Genomic DNA, 20,708 nt, shown 5'->3' on the forward strand with positions numbered 1-20,708 from the left:
AATAAAGTTTTAAAAATTTATTTACATATATTTTATGTATAATTTAGTACTACAGAATATAATAAATCAAAATAAATTAATTTAATATTTTGTATTTATATTGCTTTTTTATTGATTAAAATTATACGTTGGAAGCTCTATAACAGTGCTTTGTAAAAACAAACAATTTATTTTAAGTGACAAATGCAAAGCCGACGCAAATTCATAGTGATTAATTAATCGCATTGACGTAATAGTCGCTCTAACAATTCACTGATTTGGGTTACACATCTCTTTAATGACGTTTATTAGTCACGCGCAAAGATATAATTCAGTTTGGTCTTATTATTATCAACGTATAAAAAAAGGGAATTAATCTTTAAGTTTAAAAAAAGATATATGATAAAACATATTTTGTGGTATAGGAAAATTTATGAAATTATATTTTTATCGATCAATGAAAAGCATTTCTTAAGAAACAAAAATAAATTATAATTGCATATAGTAATTTTGAAATTTTATTAAGACGTAAAAACTTAAACAATTAAATTGGAATATATTTTTATATGTGAATAATCAATTAGTATAAAAAATATGAAAAAGAGATACAAAATAATTTGAGAAATAAGAAGACGTGCTTCTTCTCTATCGAAGCGAATCTTGAAAAAGATTCTTAAAAATATTTATATATCAATTAAATATACTTGTTAGTCCTATTTATATAAATTATATAGATATAAATGTCAGACTCAAAATGCAATCGAGGAAGTATCAGTTCTCGGTCGAAATATGATATTATGTCTATCTCCACATTTTAAGCTTGACAATCATATCCGCAATTTATGAAAATAATTTTAATAACTGATAAAAATTCTTAAGTATCAAGGTCCGTTTTAACCAAGAAATAGCACTTCTTACTTTATGTGTTAGTTATTTATCTGTCTGATATTTAACTTATTATTGTAAAATAATTTAATTAATAGTTTAATATAATATTAGTGTTAATGAAACATTCTTATAAAAGAATCAAGGCTACAATAATTGAAAGTATATAATTCGATATAATGATATAAGATTATGTTACTATGTACTGTATGTAATATTATAATTAATCAGATATCAATATTCTAGATTTATACATTTTTTCTTATAAAGTATAACTAATGTTGCATATTATTAGTTTAATAATTTTTAAACTGTTTGCAATTGAGAATTTTTTTTTACTAAATTAAATTTAAAATTTTGCGTAAACTTCAAATATAGTTTTTCAAACATTTCTTATAAAAAATTTTTGATTCTTATATTTTAAATACAAACAACATAAAATAATGCTAATAATTCTATTTTAAAAAATTATAAAACAAGAAAAGAGAAAGAGCAAATAAGAACAAAAGAAATAAAAAAGAGAGAGACAGAGGTAATTATTTATCGTACTCACAAGAACAGAAACCTCGTAAGCAACGATAAGATAACTGGAAAGCTCGACATTTTATTTCTCAGCCGGTGGCAAATAAGTAAGGAGGAGAGGTCAGTTGCATAGTAGAAATTATCGTTGAATTATAATGGAATATTTCGGGAAAGAATTTTTTAATAAGAACAATAAAAATTTAAGTTTTTCATCGGTAATTTTTGCTTTTTTATTTTAAATTTATAAAAATTAATCTTATTTTCTTTTTTCTTCCTCTTTCTCTTCACTCATTTGGAAGGACGAATAATTTAGAGTCTTCAGAATTTGGGGTTATCAGGGTACCTGGATGCGTCTGTGTGAATAAAATAATAAATTAAATTTTGTCAAACAAATGCAATGTATATTAATAATTGTAACTATGGTGCTGACGAAAGCATCATGTCTCTTATTTCGCTTGCATTAGTAAAGATAATTAGTATCTTTAAAGAACAATTTTTTAGTTATTTAAATAAATTACATGTTAATAAAATTTTACAACTTTGAAACATTTTTATTTTTGTGCCAAATTTTACAAATAAACTTATTAATTTAAAATTCAAAATATTTAAATAAATTTCTCTTATATTATGTTCAAATTCAAATAATCTTATAATTTTATTTATACATATAATAATTTTATGATTTTACATTGTGTTTGATTTAGCTGTAATTATATCAATTACCTATATTAATTTATAAAGTATATTATATAAACATATTATAAAATAATGTTCAAAAATTTTTTAAATTGCACTTTGTGCTTTTTTAAAGTAATTGATCATCTGCTAATACGTCGGTGTTATATTATCTATGTATAATGTGTTCGAGTGTTTTTAAAAAGTCACGTGAAAGTCAGTCACGTGTGAAATCTGTTAAATCAATCGTATCGTCTGCGTTGAATAGCCATCGAAATTTTTTAACTATCTCTAGTTGTCCCACAGCGACACAGCTGTAATAGAGCTACATATTTAACATGAATTTTTGCTTTTTATGTATGCAAATGTCTTAACATGATATTTTCGAGTATGTGTTAATCGTGCGTAACGCGTCGCGTAAACATTGACCGTGAACTGATTAAACGAGTGAGTGATCACGTGAACGCAAAGTGCATACTTACATTCGTGGTTGTTCAAATATCGATCAGTTATGCAGCAATTTATGAATCCATTTATAAAGTACATTAAGTCCTAATTCATGTTAACTCAACCTTTAGATTTATAATGGAATGGAATATAAATATTTTAATATACATACAATAATATAATAATCTCTTTTATTTTTATCTTACATTTTATACAAATATATTTTCTTGCTCTTTTTTCTATTTTTTTAAATTATAATTATATTATACATAAAATACAGCTGCTGCAAATCACTAAATAAAATAATTAAATAATAAAATATAATTTGATTTAATTTAAATTATTTTTGTAATAATTTTACTATTTCTTTGCATTTTAATTGCTTTTAATTATTATTTATAATTTTTAAAATCTTATTATATATTTATATATTATTATTTTTTTAGTACGAGTAATATATTTGTTAAATATTTAAACCTATTAATTATATAAATGAAGTATTTAATTGAACAAGTAAAACAATATAAAAAAGTTAAAATTAAATGTTTAAATATATTAGTATTTATGACTAACATCTTAAATTTCTTAAATATGATAAAATTTGTTTATATACATTTATGAAATATTTTTTATTTATAAACTGAAAAAAAACTTAAAAATGATATCGGTTAGTTTTTTGAAGTCAATGACCACTTTAAGTACGGAGTTCTCACGACAATTAACTACTTAAATAATCTTTTGAATGCTCCCATTACCCATGCTAACATTTTTTATTCAATAAACGTGTCAACCGCACATGACATTTTATTTCTGTTCTTTCATTTCCGCTTGCGTATTGTGGTTCGACCAATTGGCGTTTCAAAATGTCTCGGCAATGTTTAATTTGTCTCGTTACGATTTATTTATTTGAATTTTGATACGTAAATGAGCGAAGAATATTTAAACTTTATCTTTTATCTATTATATACATTTTGTACCTACTTTATTAATTTTTATTTATTTCATTTTTCGAAAATTAATCAAAATTAGAATTCTCTACTATTTTAAAATTATTATACATGCATATATTTTTTATTTATGTTTTGGAAGAATAAATGTTATTTTTGATTATAACAAATTTGTTTCATTCTTGCTAAATTTTTTCCATTACACTTTTAAATTTTTATTAACTTCTTTATTGACTTTTTATTAAGAATTTATTAAAAAATTGAAAATAATTATCGCACGATATCAACTATATGTCAGTATAAACGATAATATTCAAATTGACATTTACATTTTCAAATTTCAGAAGATGTGTACATAAAGCTTATGTTTCTATAACATCATGTTTCAAAAGGATAATAAGTTACAATAGTATAGAAAACAATATTATAAATAAATATTTTCAATAATAATTGTGATACGACAGTGAAATATTAGTAATGTGATGATTTTTAAAATGTAGTCACAAAAATAATTAGACAGAATCCGTAGCTTCTACTTTATAATTTACCTCCTTGAAAGGAAAAAGATGGAATTAACATTACATAAACGAGCTCCCATCTCTCTCATCGTGTTTGATGCTATCTCTTGAGTCGTGGAATTAATTAACCACGCGCTAATTGCGAAATTATTCGCATTAGTCGCACCATTTTCGTATGTTTAACCAGCATTTACGCAATAACAATTATTGAAATTAAACACTGATCGATTTACGGTTTTTCGGCACGCGAGTCTCTCTCTCTCTCTCTCTCTCTCTCTATCTCTCTCTCTATCTCTCTCTTTCTGCCAGTAATCTGTGAAAAGCAAAATTAACTTGGCACGAGTGAGCAGCTAGCTATACAGCCAAAAGGCTCCAGCATTCGACACGTGGCACTTGTTGTCCGATCAGGTGTTCGACAACAAATGACCCCAAGTTGTTTGTTTATCGCCATTGCGGGATCTTCCACGCTTCATCGCGGAGAAAGCTTGAAAGAGGCGAGAGGCTTGTCTCTCCAAGCGTCGTCGGGTCTCTTGAGAGAGCCGCCGATAGCAATTGGGGAGGGGCGCCCATATAAATGGTACCACTCTCACTCCTTGACGACCAGTTCTCAGGGTGCGTTGCTCCCACGTGGTGTTACTCTATTTTCATTTTCCTCTTTCTCTTGTCTCTCCCGTGACTTCTTTTGAAACGCACAAAAGACCAAGATCGAGATCTCTCGACCGTGAACCTTCAAGACGAAATTCCGCAACGATGACAACCAACGTCTTCGTCAGGATTTGCGGGCCGAGGCTCTTGCGCGCCGCGATGACAGAGCAAAAATCATGGGTCGTCGTCGGCAGGTGTCTTAGGTTCGTAGAAACCAAGATTAGGACTGGTTCTTGCCTTCTTAACTGACAAATCAAGACGGAAGTCTTCAAATTGTATTGATAATGTATTTGTTAGGTCTGTTCTCTTTAACCGAATGTCAAAATGTAACAAACATTTACACTCACATTTTGGAAAAAGAAGTAGAAAGCAAAGATGTGTAATTTGACAGAAACAGATTTATTATCATCGAAAATTGGCATTAATCTTTCAATATGTAACTTTTCGTAATTCTATCGCCGTATTTTTTAATAATATTGCAGAACAAGAATTACATCAGATTTAACTATCTAATTTTTGAATTTCTAAAATTAATTATACTGTTTTAGAACTGATTTAAATTGTCTTGAATCAAATTTTGATCAGATGTTAAAATATGGACGGTAAAAGTAGCATACCTGTTATTTGTAATATTACATGTCATTAATTGTCATTAGTCAATACTGTATCTGAAACATTAATAATTACAAAATATGAAACAGTATTATAAAAACTGCTACATCTTTTAATAGGGAACACTTTCTAGTTTACATTTATGTTTATAAAATTTTTATTCAAGAAATATTATCTTAAAATAAAATGGTATGCCAGTTGACGACTTTTTTCTAGTACGAAACCAATAATCTCTGGGATCTAAATAATAATATAGATTGTCTAATATTAACAGCGTTAATTTTTATTAAATAAAGGTCGATTTTTTTGTTGATTACTTAAAGTTATTTTAACCATAATTTTATATACATTATTATGGTCCGTATCTTTTTTACATTACAATAATTTCTTATGTTTTTTAATATAAATTTTTTAAATATTTTTGTCATATTTCCACATTAAAATTTATGAACTTAATAACGGAAACGTACTTAGCTACATAAATGCTTTGAAGTTACAATTCTAATCTTGCTCGACATTTAAATCATCTTTGCTACATTTTATCGTGCTTTAAATATGTGCAAAAATGTCACTCGTAAATTACAGCCGTGAAACAAACCGCAGTAAATTACTAAAAATTAAAGATAAAATATTTCCGGTCTTGAAGTGATGTACAAGAATACGTAATCGTGAAGCTATAATTTACTTAAGATAACGCATGAGAGACAGGAAAGACTAATGTCAACAACTTTCCACTTAATAACTCGATGTTGATGTCGTGATGGCGCATTGCTCATATATGATTGCGCATTGCTGTTAGAACGAGAATTACGGCAATAGGTTTTGTGAGATTAATGATCTAATGCTTAATGGAATGTGGCCAAAGTTAAGGTCGGCAGCCGCGTGGCTTTCGTTTTAATACAAAGAAGGTTTCCGATGAACACAAATAAAAAAGCTTAAAGTCATATAAAGCGTTTCTATATACGTGAATTGTTTAAATAAAATAATAATTCTTTATAAATAAGACTTTATAAATAATCAAAATGTAACATATAAAATAAAAAGGTATATAAAAGTTATAATTGAAATTATCTAGCAAAAATAACTGAATAATTACAACAATAAATCGAAAAACTTTTTTAAAAGAAATTATTAAAATAAATTTATGAAATTAGAAAGTATATATATTTATTTATTTATATAATTTATGTAATAAAGTGAAAGTTTTTTTAGTATAAATGGATCTGCAATAAGAGTAATACACACGAATAGATTTAAATTGATGAATAATACATTAATATTAATATAAATTGGCCCACCTAATTGAGTTATTCGTCATTTGACTTTGAGTATTCCTTACGTTTCAACAAAATACACAAGAATACTTTTAACAACACTCCTTGTATCAATGTATTGATTTGAAATATGTACATACAGCTTTAAGTGAAGGTCTCAACGAGATTATTTAGACGCAACGCACGTGCCCAAATTATTTATAATTTCGCCGCCTCGCGCACATCACTTATCATGACGTCGCGATAACGCGTTGCTATTTTTACCACGATTCAATATCGATTGAACTAAAACTGGTTTATTGAAATGCATTGTGCATTTATTAAGAAAAAAATCGCCTCTCGGAATTGGATATTGATACTCGTAAGTTACGGAGAGTTACGAAGTCTCAAATAATTCTCTGATATTTAAATGTCAAAGCTGGAATGGACAGAATTAGGTGCTCCAAACACACATACACACGCACGTACACACGGCAACTAGCCGGATTAAATTTCGAATAAATCACTTGCGCTTTCAGTATGAGTGTTTATTCCGCGTTTATATATGAGAGGCCCACTCGATTAAGAAATCATTTTTCTCTTGTGCAAGCCGTTCTTACTGAAGAAGGGCTTCGAATATCGTCATCTTTTAAAAAAGATTCCATAGAATACTGATAAAGGGAACAAAATAAATAACAAACAACTTACGAAATGATTAAAATGATCGAACTACATGAAGAAAATCAAATGCAAAAAACGCGCGCACAAAACACACACATACTTACATATGAAATAGTAATCAGTTTTATATTAGTATTATCGAGTACCTGTTATTATTTTAATACAAGGATAAATTAAATTGAAATTTAATATTAATAATATCCTGAAAATGTAAATTATTTATTTGGATATGTGAGATATCTTTAGCGGTATTAGAACTCTGAAAAATAAATAAAAAATTCCAACATATTTATAGAAAAAGTAGACTTAATATTAATTTAATATAAACTAATGTATAACACAAATATGTATATAATAGTTGTACATGCAAAGTTTTACGAGTTAGAATAATAACACAATGTCTTATTGACATGGTGAAACGCCATAATAAAATTGACACATGAGAAGCGATGTATCATCTTTTGAAAAACTGATAATATATCTTTAAGAAGAATTCTATCTTCGGGCTCCAAATAAGGCAACAAATAAGAAGAAAAAATTATTAGTATTTTTTAAGAATTGTTTTAAGGAATTTTCTAAAACTATCGAGAAAGCAGCACATATATAATGATTTGTTGCGACGTCTTGTAAGCTATCATGCTCGGAAAACATCGCGATAACAAACAGAATGTTTGATAAGGAGACGCGTCAGTTGGTTTTATCGTTATTATTCTCTCCGTCGACCGTCGACAAGATACTTCTTTGTTCACATTGAAAAATAAAACCCTTTTCACATTTTGTGTTAGTTAAAAAGAACGTGATCCAGTTTTATCACGAATTCCGGAGCTTGTTCCGCGTATGCTGTATATGTATAGGAGGTCAAGGACGGTTTCAAAGTAGGCTTCCGCGCCTTCTTTCATCTCATCATATATATATATACAGATATACATACATATAGAAATTACTTTTTTTCAAATTTTATTTGTCCGTTGAGATGCTTTCTACAAACGATGTTTAACCTGCCCCGGTAAATTATACGTTTAATCCCAACTGACCTTATTGCACGAATCGTTAAAATGCGCGAAACACGTGGTGCGAGTACAAGTTTAACAGAACCTCTCGATCCTTTAATGAATCAGTGATCTGTACCCGTTTTCTACGTGAATTGAGAGAAATCGCGAATATCCGGCATGAAATTATTACTTGTAATAAAATACTACGGAATTATTGCAAACTATTACATGGCTAATAAAAAGAAGAGAAACATTTTCTATCAATACTATAACTTTAAGAAATAACATTTCATACTTTTGCTCTCAATACTAACATTTATATATCAGAGTTTTCAATTTTATAATTTATGTTCATATAATCAAATTTCTTTCAAAGTATTCGCAATAAAAATAAAGTAGTAACGGACTCATCGTTAAAACTTAACGAAGTTGACAATAATTTGACACTTTGTCACGTAACAGAACGCGTAAATAAACATTTAGTAATTGCTGCCAATTTATGTCGTTTCACTAATTTATCTCGTTTCAAGTTTGAATACCGAAAAATTTGTTGAAAAGTTTGCAGCCGAATCATGCTGTGTACGTCATAGTACTTTACAGTCATCACACCGAACACTGAAACAAAATTGAAATGCCGAACGAAAGAAAATATAAATACACGATGTAAACGACCGCAGTCAGCATTTCCAGAATTTCTTTCTCCGGAAAGAAATTTCGTTCTCCCTCTTGACACGGTCTCGATATTCTCGAGCGAACCTCTAGGACACCGCGATAAATCTTTCTTTTAATTTGCTTATAACTAAGAGGAAGGAGTACTTCTAAATTGAGCGCTCTCCAAAGTATTAAGAGTATTAAGTACATTTAATATAGATATCATTTTTCATGACATCACTTTCTGTCCGCGTGTTCAGATACGATATGACGCATTAATGTGCACGTGCGTATTATTGGCCGCTTATGGCAGAACAACGGTCTCGAATCGAGCAAAGGTCGCTGATCGTCACGAATACATTCACCCTGCATCCACGCGAGTTCAGCAGGAAGTACATTAACCTCCGTGCTTATTTTCAACTTTTAGTCTTTCTTCGAGCTCGTAGATTATGAGTGAAAAGGAAAAACCCGAGCGCGAAAAGGAACACTGTATGGACAGAAAAGGCGCAGAGAAATTATTATCATTAAAGTAAAGAGATAGACGAAAGAATATTTTGACAGTAATTTTTTTGCAAATCTTTATTTATATTAATTATAAATATTTAGTTTAATATATTTAATGACGGGTCGATTATCAACTTCAAACAATTTTAACGCTTTGTTGTCACACCTCCATCACGTAATAAGTTGGATCTAGCGGACCCTGTATGAAATTTTAGAGATATTGATACAAAAAAATTTTACATTATACTTTAAAGTTTAGAGAATGTATTCCAAATTATTCATAGTAAATTTATTATTTAATAAAAAAATGCGAAAAGTAAAAACTTTAGAAATTTATAATTTTTCGAAAAAACGTTTTTAATTTTTAATATTTTGAGCTGAAAATTTAACAGGTTACTTATGAAACATTGTACTTGAAGTAAAAAAAAAAGTCTTTGAATCATTGTTCCAAAAAGAGCATTTCACCGAGTATGTGGGACTCTTCGATACCTTTCAACGGTTGCCCAAAGCAAACTGACGCTCTCTCTGGCTGTAAAATAGTTTTAGCGCCAAGAGGATACTTCAATCTCTTAAGAAATGGCTTCACAAGTATCATTTTTTGCCTTTCACGAAAGATGTACTTTATCAAAGTGAAATGCAGGGTCCGCTGGACCCTTGTGTGACAACGAAAGTTGATATTATATATGTTGAATTATTATAGAAAAAGATACTAGCACATGCCTTCTAAAGTGATGCTCCTTTATTTCTCGGAAACTAAAGCATTGCACTGATACTGAAACTAATACTGATAAAAACGTTATCTGTTTAGATAATTTAAAGAAACAGCAACCTATACTGCGTACATTTAAAGTTTTATTTTTAGCTTTTATTTAAGAAATATTATCTAAAAACAAAACAAAAGTGGTAAGCCAACATTGGTGATCATCCTCTACATAACAAATATAAATTCATCAATAAAAAATATATAAGTTTATATTTTATTATGTGTTTGATTTGAATTTTGATAAAATACACACATTTGATACTTTTATTGTTCCTAAATTTAAAAAATTGCAAATTCTAAATTATATTAAATAAGCGACTATTAAACTAATAATAAGTAAACATTTTTGACAATTCACGGCACGGTAGGATATTGATTGCACTTGCCAGACTGTCAATTGCACTCAGACTTTCGATTAGTTATAATCGTCTCGCAATTGTGACAAAAGTAGGTCAACACTCGCCAAGCATATATAACTCATCTATTGAATGATTAAAATGATTACGTAGAAGATTTCTTGATCACATATGACTAAAGATAACCTTCCGATATATCATACAATTTTTGCCTTTTACAGTCTTGTGTAATATATGCAAAAAATATCGCGTGGACTTAAAGAGAATCTTTAATAGAAAAAATAGCGCACAGTTCCGACAAGTTTGTGGTGAAATTAACACGATCTCTCGCGTTATTTTCTATTTTTTTAATGTCGACACACTACATACTAGGTATTCGGAAAAGATTGTTTCCGCAATTTCACGGAACGAATCAGGTGGAAATATTGATTTCCAGACATTTAATTCTAGGAGCTCGCCTTAGAATAATGATAACAGGTTACTGCAGGAGTTTCAAAGCGTGCCATTAATTATGTAATTACCAAGTGACGTAAGCAAATATCTTTTGCTTTACACGGCTATTAATCGCCAAGACGATACCGCAACAATGTATATCAATATTCTTCAAATTAAGGTCAAAGTTCATTTATAACGTGCTCCAAACGGGCGTCGACATCAAGCATCCGAAACATCGGTCAATTAGACCTTACGCTAATACAAATACAGAGATATTGATTAACTTTAAAAATATTAATATAATAAAGTGTGGACCGTGAAATTAAGAATAAAATAAGCCATAAAATAAGTTGCATTTAAAAATCAGAAATTTGATTCTTATTCGATTTATTTTTTTACAAAAAATTCTGCGCTTTTAGTCATACAAATTTATATTTAATTTAGAATTGATATATTTCTTAAGATTGTATGAAAAAAAGCACATGTTCTTTTGTAAAAGAATTAATAGATAAAAGGATATATTTAAATTTAATTTTTGATTTAGTTAAAGAACGTACTAAAGTCCAGCTTTGTTTGGTCACAGTTTGGTTCCTTCTCAATTTATGTGTGTAAGAAACTTTTTTTAAATTTTTATTCGAAATTAATTTTTAAAATTAATTTTAAAATTAAAAAAAATTTCTTACACATAATTTAAATTGAAAATGCGTTAATGTTAAACAGTTAAAGCTTAATCTTACTGTTTTCCTTAATTAAATCAAAATTTATACTAAATTGTTCGAAGAATTTATTAATAAAATTAAATTGCTGCATTATGAATCTATATCGCTGTATTACATATTTTTTTTAGATTATTCAGATAACAAAGCGATAAACAGATAATGACGAAAAATTAAAGCAATTGAGAATTGATGAATCCCGATAATTGTAAAATCGTGTTATCTATCGAAAACAATTTCTATGGCTCGTCGACGTGTGTCTTATCTATTACAGATAATATATCTGTAAGACTAGCAAAATACAGAAAATAATTATTATCAATTCAACAATCATTGTCTCATATGTAAGCAAGAATATAAAATCTTTTTTGCAGAATTTTAATCTTTACACACACACACACACAAGACTATTGTATATATATATATATATATATATATATATATATATATATATATATATATACATATACATGAGATAATTGTAGATTTGAGACTAATTTCTTTTTTACTATGTATTTCAAATTTTGAGTCCGAACATTTGATCACGAATTACGCAATTGCTGAAGAAGGCATTGTGTTATACAATAAAAAGGCATGCAGCCTTGTCAAGACAAAAGTTGAAAGTCGAAAATTTTCCGCTCGATCGATCGCTCCACGATCGCTTCGATCACTTCCCACTCTCGATGTAACTTTTATGGTATCGGACCTTGATTACATACGGCAGACGGCAAACCTAAGTGTTAGAGTCTTAAAAACGTTTTATAATCATGCGAAGAGGAACGTACGAAACGGAAAAGTAAAATCATTAATAATACAAATTTAATTTGCCGCTTTATAAAAATATTCTGAGAATACTTCAGTAGCCGTTTTAAAAGAAACTAAAAGTTTTGGTCTACAGTATCCAAGGAAAATACCTGATTTACTAGGTGATAAAAATTCCACTGAGTTGAATGGAAGATTTGTGTTGTAGAACCGGAATGTCCCCACAGAAAACACAAAAGACGATTTATCATTCTAAACTTATGGAATTCAGTTTGAAACTGTTAAAGTCTCCTGAGACCAAGCAGCCTGCATTAATTGGAACTAAGAGAGAAAGAGAAGGGGGGAGCGAGAGAAAAAGAGAGAGAGATGGAAAGATTTCGCATTCTCTCTCCGAGATTCGTCGGGGAATCTTTCCGCGAGGATTTTCGACGAGGAACCAAAGGAAAAATTCCGTGGTGCTGTCGCTGAGCGCCGAGTCAGCGAGAACGCGCGGTGCACGCACGCCTCGCGTGCTCCACGCGTGAAGCGTCTGCATGTGGGCGCACCTATCTTTTCACCACAATTAAAGCCTTTCCTCCGCGCGTGCGTTCTTACGCGTTGCATCGTATGCAGCACGCGCGTCACGCCGCGCCGTCGCCGATCGAGGACGACGCGGCGCGGCGGCGGCGCGACGCCACGTGGTCGTATTAAAGCCTGTTTTCCACGGCGCCGCTTTCCGGGAAGCGTGTCACACTTCGCGGGACAAAATAAGACCTTCAACTTGAAAGGAATTTTTTTTATAGGCTATAAAATTTTTAGCCTATAAAATCAAACACGCCAAGCTCGAGCTATTAGAAATGCGAGGCTGCAAACGGACATAAATAAAAGATTGCAACCAAAAAGTACTAGAGAAAGAGAGAGAGAATATAAATGCTAATATAAATGATCATTATGCGGAAAGAATGATTTTACTGAAGTCTAAAAGTTTAGCTAGATCTAGCTATGAAAATATTTTGGTTGGACTTATCAAAATAATCAGAAAATGTATGACGCTCAAGTATGACAAGCAATGCTGTCAAAAATTTTCACAATCTAGCAACCACAATGTTTTAATATTCTATTAATCTTTTATCTATATAATTATTTTAATAATCTAACAAAAATTTATTTTTACATCTGTTTTTAGAAAAACTTTTAGGTACCTTAACAAAGCCAGTTTTTCTGCGTAAAAAATTTATAAAGAATAAAGAGATTATTTCAAAGACGATTATCTCTTTTATAATTCTAATAATATTCTTTTTTGCTGCGTGAAAAGTGATTGCGATTAAAATTGTAAGAAAGTCTTTTTTCAAATCATTGAAAAAAAACTGAAAAACCAGTTCTTTTTAAATTTGGTTTTTTTGGTTGAAGAAGAATTGCTATTTTTGCTAAACGATATATTATCTTATTATTAATGTTTATTATGTTATATAATCTAGAACAAGTTATGTGATTTTTTTGTTAAAAAAAATTTTTATATAGTAGCACCTCTTTATGGTAATATGACAGAACTTAAATATACGACTGTATGTACAATACATCGTATTGCGCAAGCGGTTATTATGGTAACAACGTCACACATATTACTGGAAATTCACACAGCGTTTAACATCCGCACACGTACGATATACAATACAGATACAACAGAAAAATTCAATTCTCTATTAGAAAAGTGTTTTATAGAACATCGCATGTCGTATGTCGATTATTGGACTCTGTAAGAATTGTTCTACAATATACAATTTGACGGCCCTTTATAGTTAAATTAAAAAAACTATTTAGAACAAAAACTTTGACAGACTAACTTTAGTCTAGCTTTTTACATGTATGGACTATTCTCTAATTATTAAAAATGGCAGAAACAAATGTGGTAGATTTTACAAATATATATACATGTCAATTTTCGCAAATAAATTTTTCTACCTTTGCGAAAGAAACCGAAAAATATCGCAGAGAAAAACAGACTTTTTCTGAGTCTTTAAAACTGTAGTAGATTCGAGAAAGTTTTATTTTAACTTATCCTACTTATTCTTTTCTTTACAGTACCACTATGTCGCGCAGTATGCTGAAGGATTCGCCGAATGCGGCGTTGGATAAAACTCTATTGAAAAAATATCTGGATCTGCCTCAACCGGAGAATGCGGTCCAAGCGAAGTACATCTGGATCGACGGCACTGGCGAAGGATTACGTAGCAAGACCAGGACCCTGAGCTTTGTACCGAAACATCCTTCTGGTAAGTAGTGCACGCATCACGTGTATTAATAATCTGATATATGTACATTTATATCTTCTTCTTCTCTTTTCTCGTGTAATACATGGATAAAATTGATGTAAAAAATGATTATGTACAATAGTAGCTGTGAATTATATAAGAAGAAATTTCAAAGAATTATACGATAAGTAATGTATATAATAAAATTCAAGTTAAATTTTTCCTCTTTTTTTGTGTCCAATTTCAGTTTCCATCAGTCTCAGAAAAATATTGTGAAAATAAATAAATTGATTTCTATTTATGCATATTTTTTAATTTTTAATCATCTTATAGCTTTAGTATCTTTGTTATAATTGGGTAATTTTTTATGTGTATCAATCTTGTATCTCTATCAGATCTTCCATTTTGATAATTTCGATTTTGATTCTTTGATAAAAGAAAATTTTCTCTTTGACACGAGGGAATATATTATTCAGAAAACGTCTCTCCTTGAGAGAAAGGAGAGAATCGTTTATTAAAGATGACTCATTCACGTGATTGAGTGCCTCTGACTGCAGTTGAATGATTTTCCACAACTTTCAATGGGATAGTGATACGCGAGTAGTCAGGATTTGATCATTTAGTTGATCATTATCGTTACGAATCGTTGCTATTATGCACTTGCAAATGATACACGAGTATCTTTTCATAGAATAATATCTAATAAAATTTCGTAGAATAATATCTAATAAAACAGTAAAATAACACATTTAAGATTATTTGATACTGAAATCTTTATTACAAAAATTAATTATCACATATTCAACAATATGGAAACCGCTCATCACAGCAATAAAATTTAATATGCGCTCGCTGATGAGCCATTGCGATGGTAATAAAAATTAAACGTTTATTTGTCTCATATTACGCATCATAGTTATAAAAAGCGTTTGTCTTACTCAATGACTCAAAGACTTATTCAATGAAATAATGTTTATTATTGAAATTTTTCTTAATTTCTTAATATTTGTATTAAAAACCAAAAACTACTACCGATTATTATTTGAAATATAATACAGATATCATTATTTCTGGATGACGTGACGCTGTTCATTCGTTTCGAAAATAAATCAAGATTATACATATATCAGGGTTGGCATGTTTGAAACAATTTGTTTAAAACTTGTTTAACAGTGGACACTGTTTTAAACTTTTTTTTTAACAGTTTTAAACTACTGTACCCATCTTATTATTTTTAATTTTTATTTTAGTATTTATATCTTTATATTTATATGCTACATAAATAATATAGATAAAAAATTAAATAAAAAATTGAAACAAAAATATTTTTACAACATACATATCTATCAGGTTTTGTTTTTTTGCAATTTTTTCTAAATAATCACACGTTTTTAATTGCAGTGTTTTAAACAGTTCTAAACAGTAGACACTATAGACGCGCGCTTTGCGCGCGCTATTTAACTTTTCATTTTTTACTTTTTGAGAATAAGCTACAGCGATAATTGTATAGATAACCATCTATACAAATTGACAGCTGTCAAAATTCAATCGCAGTGACAGTTACTCTCACAATACGAAGTAAGCACAGCAAGAGAACCAATCAGCATCGTAAAAAAGAGGCTTCATTATATGCCTTTAAGATAGAATAGGATAGGATAATAATAAAAATGGCTTTTTTTTTTTAAATAAAAGTTTGATGAAAAATTAGAAGCAAATAAATCGTATTCATAGACATCAATAAATGAGAAAGTTAATTAATCATTTCTTAATTATAATTGTTAGACTTTAAGAAAGTTAAATTTGAATATTTTATCAAAACATTGATTTTCAAAGACTTATATTTCAAAGTTTAAAAATTTGTCCTTCAGGATTAAGAGCAAATATGTATTAACCGAAATTTAAAAAATCAGTAATATGATTTTTAAAAATTAATTGCGAAAAATTGTAACTAAATAAAATCAAGTCACAATTTTGTTAAGAAGCAGGCGTCAATAAACGTGACCTATTTAATAATTCATCGCTATTTCTACATGAAATATCAAATCAATTATCTTTTCTAGACCTGCCAACGTGGACTTACGACGGCAGCTCGACGTACCAGGCCGAAGGTGCCAACAGTGATATATTCCTCTATCCAGTGGCGATCTATAACGATCCTTTCCGTCGTGGCAACAACAAGCTCGTACTCTGTGACACCTACAACAGCGATAAGACGCCAACGAAATCGAACAAACGGTACCGCGCAAACCAGGCGATGGAGACTATCAAGGACCAAGAACCCTGGTTCGGTATCGAGCAAGAGTATACTCTTTTGGACTTCGATGGTAGGCCGCTCGGTTGGCCCAAGAACGGCTTCCCGGGTCCACAAGGTCCTTATTACTGCGGCGTTGGCGCCGACAAGGTAATCGGCCGCGAAATCGTTGAGGCTCACTACAGGGCTTGCCTCTATGCCGGCGTGAAGCTCGCGGGAACCAACGCTGAGGTGATGCCTTCGCAATGGGAGTTCCAGGTGAGCAAACAAAGCCAATATAATAAAAAATGCCACTCGTAGAAGTTACTCGTAAATCAGAGTTAATTTTTTTCTAACAATTGAACAATAGATGGTGAACGTATTTTTATTAAAATTTTTTGTAAAATTTTTTTAGAATCTTTAGTAAATTTCAGATTTTTCACAATTTTGATATAATTTATAACTTTTATAATTTATAACTTTTTATAACTCTTAGAAAATGTTTTATGGCGAATTCGGTTGGATGCACTCGAACAATAAATTCTATAAGGGTACTTTATTCTTGTACTGATAGCTATGTATTTGTATTTTTTATTAATTTTTTTGAAAGATTTAGGTATTGAATTGAATTAAAAATGGAGCAACTAATTAGCCACAAATTTACTCTATAAGAATTACTAGTTTATTCTTTTTTTTTAAAATATATCTTTTATGTGGCTGTGCTGAGTTTAGACTTAAGTTAGCACAGCCATCGGTTTTTTCAAAATGGCTGAAGCAACAAAATCTGCAATAGAGCAACTAATTAGCCACGAAAGAGCACTAAATATTTATGTAGATTTTTTTTTATTGTGTTAAAGTGGTTGTGCTACCTTTATAAGCGTAAATTTTAAGATTAATAAGCTGCGATAGTTTAATTAAACAACAAACTTTGACAAATTTAGTTGAAGATTTAAGTTTACGTATAAAATAGAATTTTAGTCTAGAGTTTTTGCTGTATGACAAATTAAATTTGAGAATTTTACTTCCCTGGAAATGTAATTTACAGAAGTTACTTTACATAATTTGGGGCTTATAGAGATTTAATTTATAATATTTTCTCTTGTGGGAAAAGGGAATATCTTTCTCTACGAAGAGTTATTATCGTGTCTTTTTATCTATGGATCCAGGTGGGACCGTGCGCGGGCATCAACGCTGGGGACGACTTGTGGATTGCTCGATTCATTTTGCACCGCGTCGCCGAGGAATACGGCGTGATCGTCAGCCTGGACCCGAAACCGGTGGACGGCTCGTGGAACGGCGCCGGTGCCCACACCAACTTCTCAACGAAGCCGATGCGTAACGAGAACGGTATCGCCGAAATCGAGAAGGCGATCGACAAGCTCAGCAAGCAGCACCTCAGGCACATCCAGGCGTACGATCCGCGCGGAGGGAAGGACAACGAGCGCAGGCTGACCGGGAAATGCGAGACCAGCAACATCCATGACTTCAGCGCCGGAGTGGCGAACCGAAACGTCAGCATCCGCATTCCACGCGGCGTCGCCGAAGAGAAGAAGGGCTACCTGGAGGACAGGAGGCCCAGCAGCAACTGCGATCCCTACGCCGTCTGCGACGCCCTGGTTCGTACCTGCGTGCTCAACGAGTAATGAAGCCACGCGCGGCGACGAAAACGCGTATGGAAGACACATCGGACCGACACGCACACACACCCACATTACACCTGGAGCGTACAATTATCTTGTAGTGCATAAATTCCTGTCCGTTTCCCTAATTGGAACGGCGATTAATTTTGAATCTACCAGGAAAGTAACGAAATTGGAGTATTTAGCATCTTAAATGATATTCGAAACATTTAATTGCAAAAGGTGCTACAAAAATTTGTCCTTAAGGTAATTAAAATGATCAGGTAGGGTATTGCCGAAAGAGAATCGTTTTGATGGTATTGCAAGATTGTTCCGATTCTCTTTCACTGTTACAGATAAGGTATTATTGTTTAGAGAAAACTCATTAATTTGTAATCAATTTATTTGGATTGTTGACTCGGCCGTATTTATAGTCAGGATATAAATATTAAGTATAATTCTAAGATGAGCTTGTAATTATAAGTGCGAGGCATATGTTACTGTTCAAGTTATCGCGCAAAATTCCTTCCTAAAGCTCGTCTTTTTATAGATTTTATAATATATTATACCATTTTAGAAAGCAGCATAAGGACAAATAAGGAGAATGGAAAAGTTTATAACTGTGCGTTGTTTGAAAGTATAGGATAAAGAACAAGATACAATGTAAAAACAAAATCACAATATAAACGCAAGTAGGCGAGTTTACTAGGAAAGTTTATAAGACGTTAATCATACGTGCTCTTTTGTTATTGTACGTACAAAATTCTTCAATAATAGAAAAAAATCATAAAACTAACAATAGAGCCTACTTGTTTAGAAAATTTTATTGTGAAGTTCTCTAACGCGTATATAATTATTCGATTTTTTAACATATTTTATAATATTCAATTTTTTAATAAAGCTTCGTTGTTACTGTTTAGCTTTATTATTTACCAACGCTACTTTTTGATATTTTTTATTTTTAAGTTCGAACAGTGATATGAGTTCAAATAGGCGTAGCGTATACAAATTCACACACACACACACACACACATATACACGCAAAAAAGTATATATATATATATGTATACACATAATATATACAATATGCAATTTGTGTTTGCAAGTTATAAACATAGTTGCTTATAAATCATACATATACATCCAATATTTTGTATGTATTATAAGCCACTATGTTTATATAACAAGTTAATGAAATAATGCCTTGGCATGTATAATAATAAGTTAACTCGTTGAATATTTTATAGATTAGGTGTTTATGTTATATTTTTGCGTATAATTTTATAAGTTGCTGCTAAATATATTGTAATTATTATGTCTTAGCCAATAGTATTTAGAAAATGAATAAATGAAAACCGAATTATTCTTACTTATTTGTCCAAATGAGTACATTGGGATAAGCGAAAATGTTTAATGTATGAAAAGTTATAGATAAAGATTTTAAACGTGTTAAAACGTCTCCCTTGGGTATTTGTTATCCTATATTTAAAAGCAATGTTGTGCATAAAAGTAAAATAGCAAGGAATTGAATCGTTTTATAATAGACACCTTCGCTACTAAATTCGTACTTTTATATTATATTCCTTGTTTCAAACACCATTGATTTTTTTAAACATAATAAAATTATACTTTCCACATTATTTTTGTTAAACAAATGTACAGTACAAGACTGATATAATTAAGAAATTAAGCAATTTTCAATTTTTTCAATATTTAAATTATTTTACCAGTAAAATGACATTAAAAAATACATATTTTATTAAAACATGTTATTTAATAATACTAAATATATATTAAAAATATCATCAGTCTTGTGTTAAAAATATATATCTTAAAGGAAATAAGAATTATATCGATTCTGAATATATTTTCGAAATTAGAAATAAGATAAGCTAAGGTGATCGCGCGAATCATGTTTTTTATTTTAAGTTCTTTGACTATGAATACGGCCTGCAAACGTAGCCGCTAAATAAATTCTCATTTATTCGTATTTAATATAAAAGAATCGTGTTCAATGTCATTAAATAAACTAAGCCTCACTTGCGTAAAGATCACGTTCGAAGCAAATTCGTTTCTAGCACTGTTTAATGCTAAATTATTACAATCTGAATTTTATGACGTTACACGTGAAAATTGATGCAATTTTTATCAAAAAGCGGACACAATTTAAATGCGTGCAAAATCTAGCAAGATCTGTGAAATAGTTTAAGAGTGCGCGAAGGGTACTCGCATTGAATCGAGCGTGTAAAATGCGCATGTTTTTATTACAGAGCTAATTAGCTAAT

At 30.3% G+C, this 20,708-nt stretch overlaps 1 protein-coding gene across 2 annotated transcripts in view; it reads left to right on the plus strand.

Moving 5' to 3' along the window:
* LOC105838474 (glutamine synthetase 2 cytoplasmic) overlaps positions 1–19,882 on the plus strand; it is a 33,000-nt gene extending 13,118 nt beyond the window's left edge. Inside the window, exons 1-4 of one of the 2 annotated variants that reach the window (XM_036283523.1) lie at positions 4,594–4,821; positions 14,405–14,595; positions 16,635–17,083; positions 17,971–19,882. In XM_036283523.1, the coding sequence (XP_036139416.1) occupies positions 4,724–4,821; positions 14,405–14,595; positions 16,635–17,083; positions 17,971–18,447 (1,215 nt within the window). In that variant the 5' untranslated portion in view covers positions 4,594–4,723 and the 3' untranslated portion in view covers positions 18,448–19,882. Of the gene's footprint in view, positions 1–4,593; positions 4,822–14,404; positions 14,596–16,634; positions 17,084–17,970 lie in introns of those variants that run through there. The other variant, XM_036283524.1, reaches the window with a different exon arrangement.
* Positions 19,883–20,708: the final 826 nt, after the last annotated feature.

The sequence above is a fragment of the Monomorium pharaonis genome, chromosome 2 (assembly GCF_013373865.1).
Source record: "Monomorium pharaonis isolate MP-MQ-018 chromosome 2, ASM1337386v2, whole genome shotgun sequence".
Lineage (NCBI taxonomy): Eukaryota > Metazoa > Arthropoda > Insecta > Hymenoptera > Formicidae > Monomorium > Monomorium pharaonis.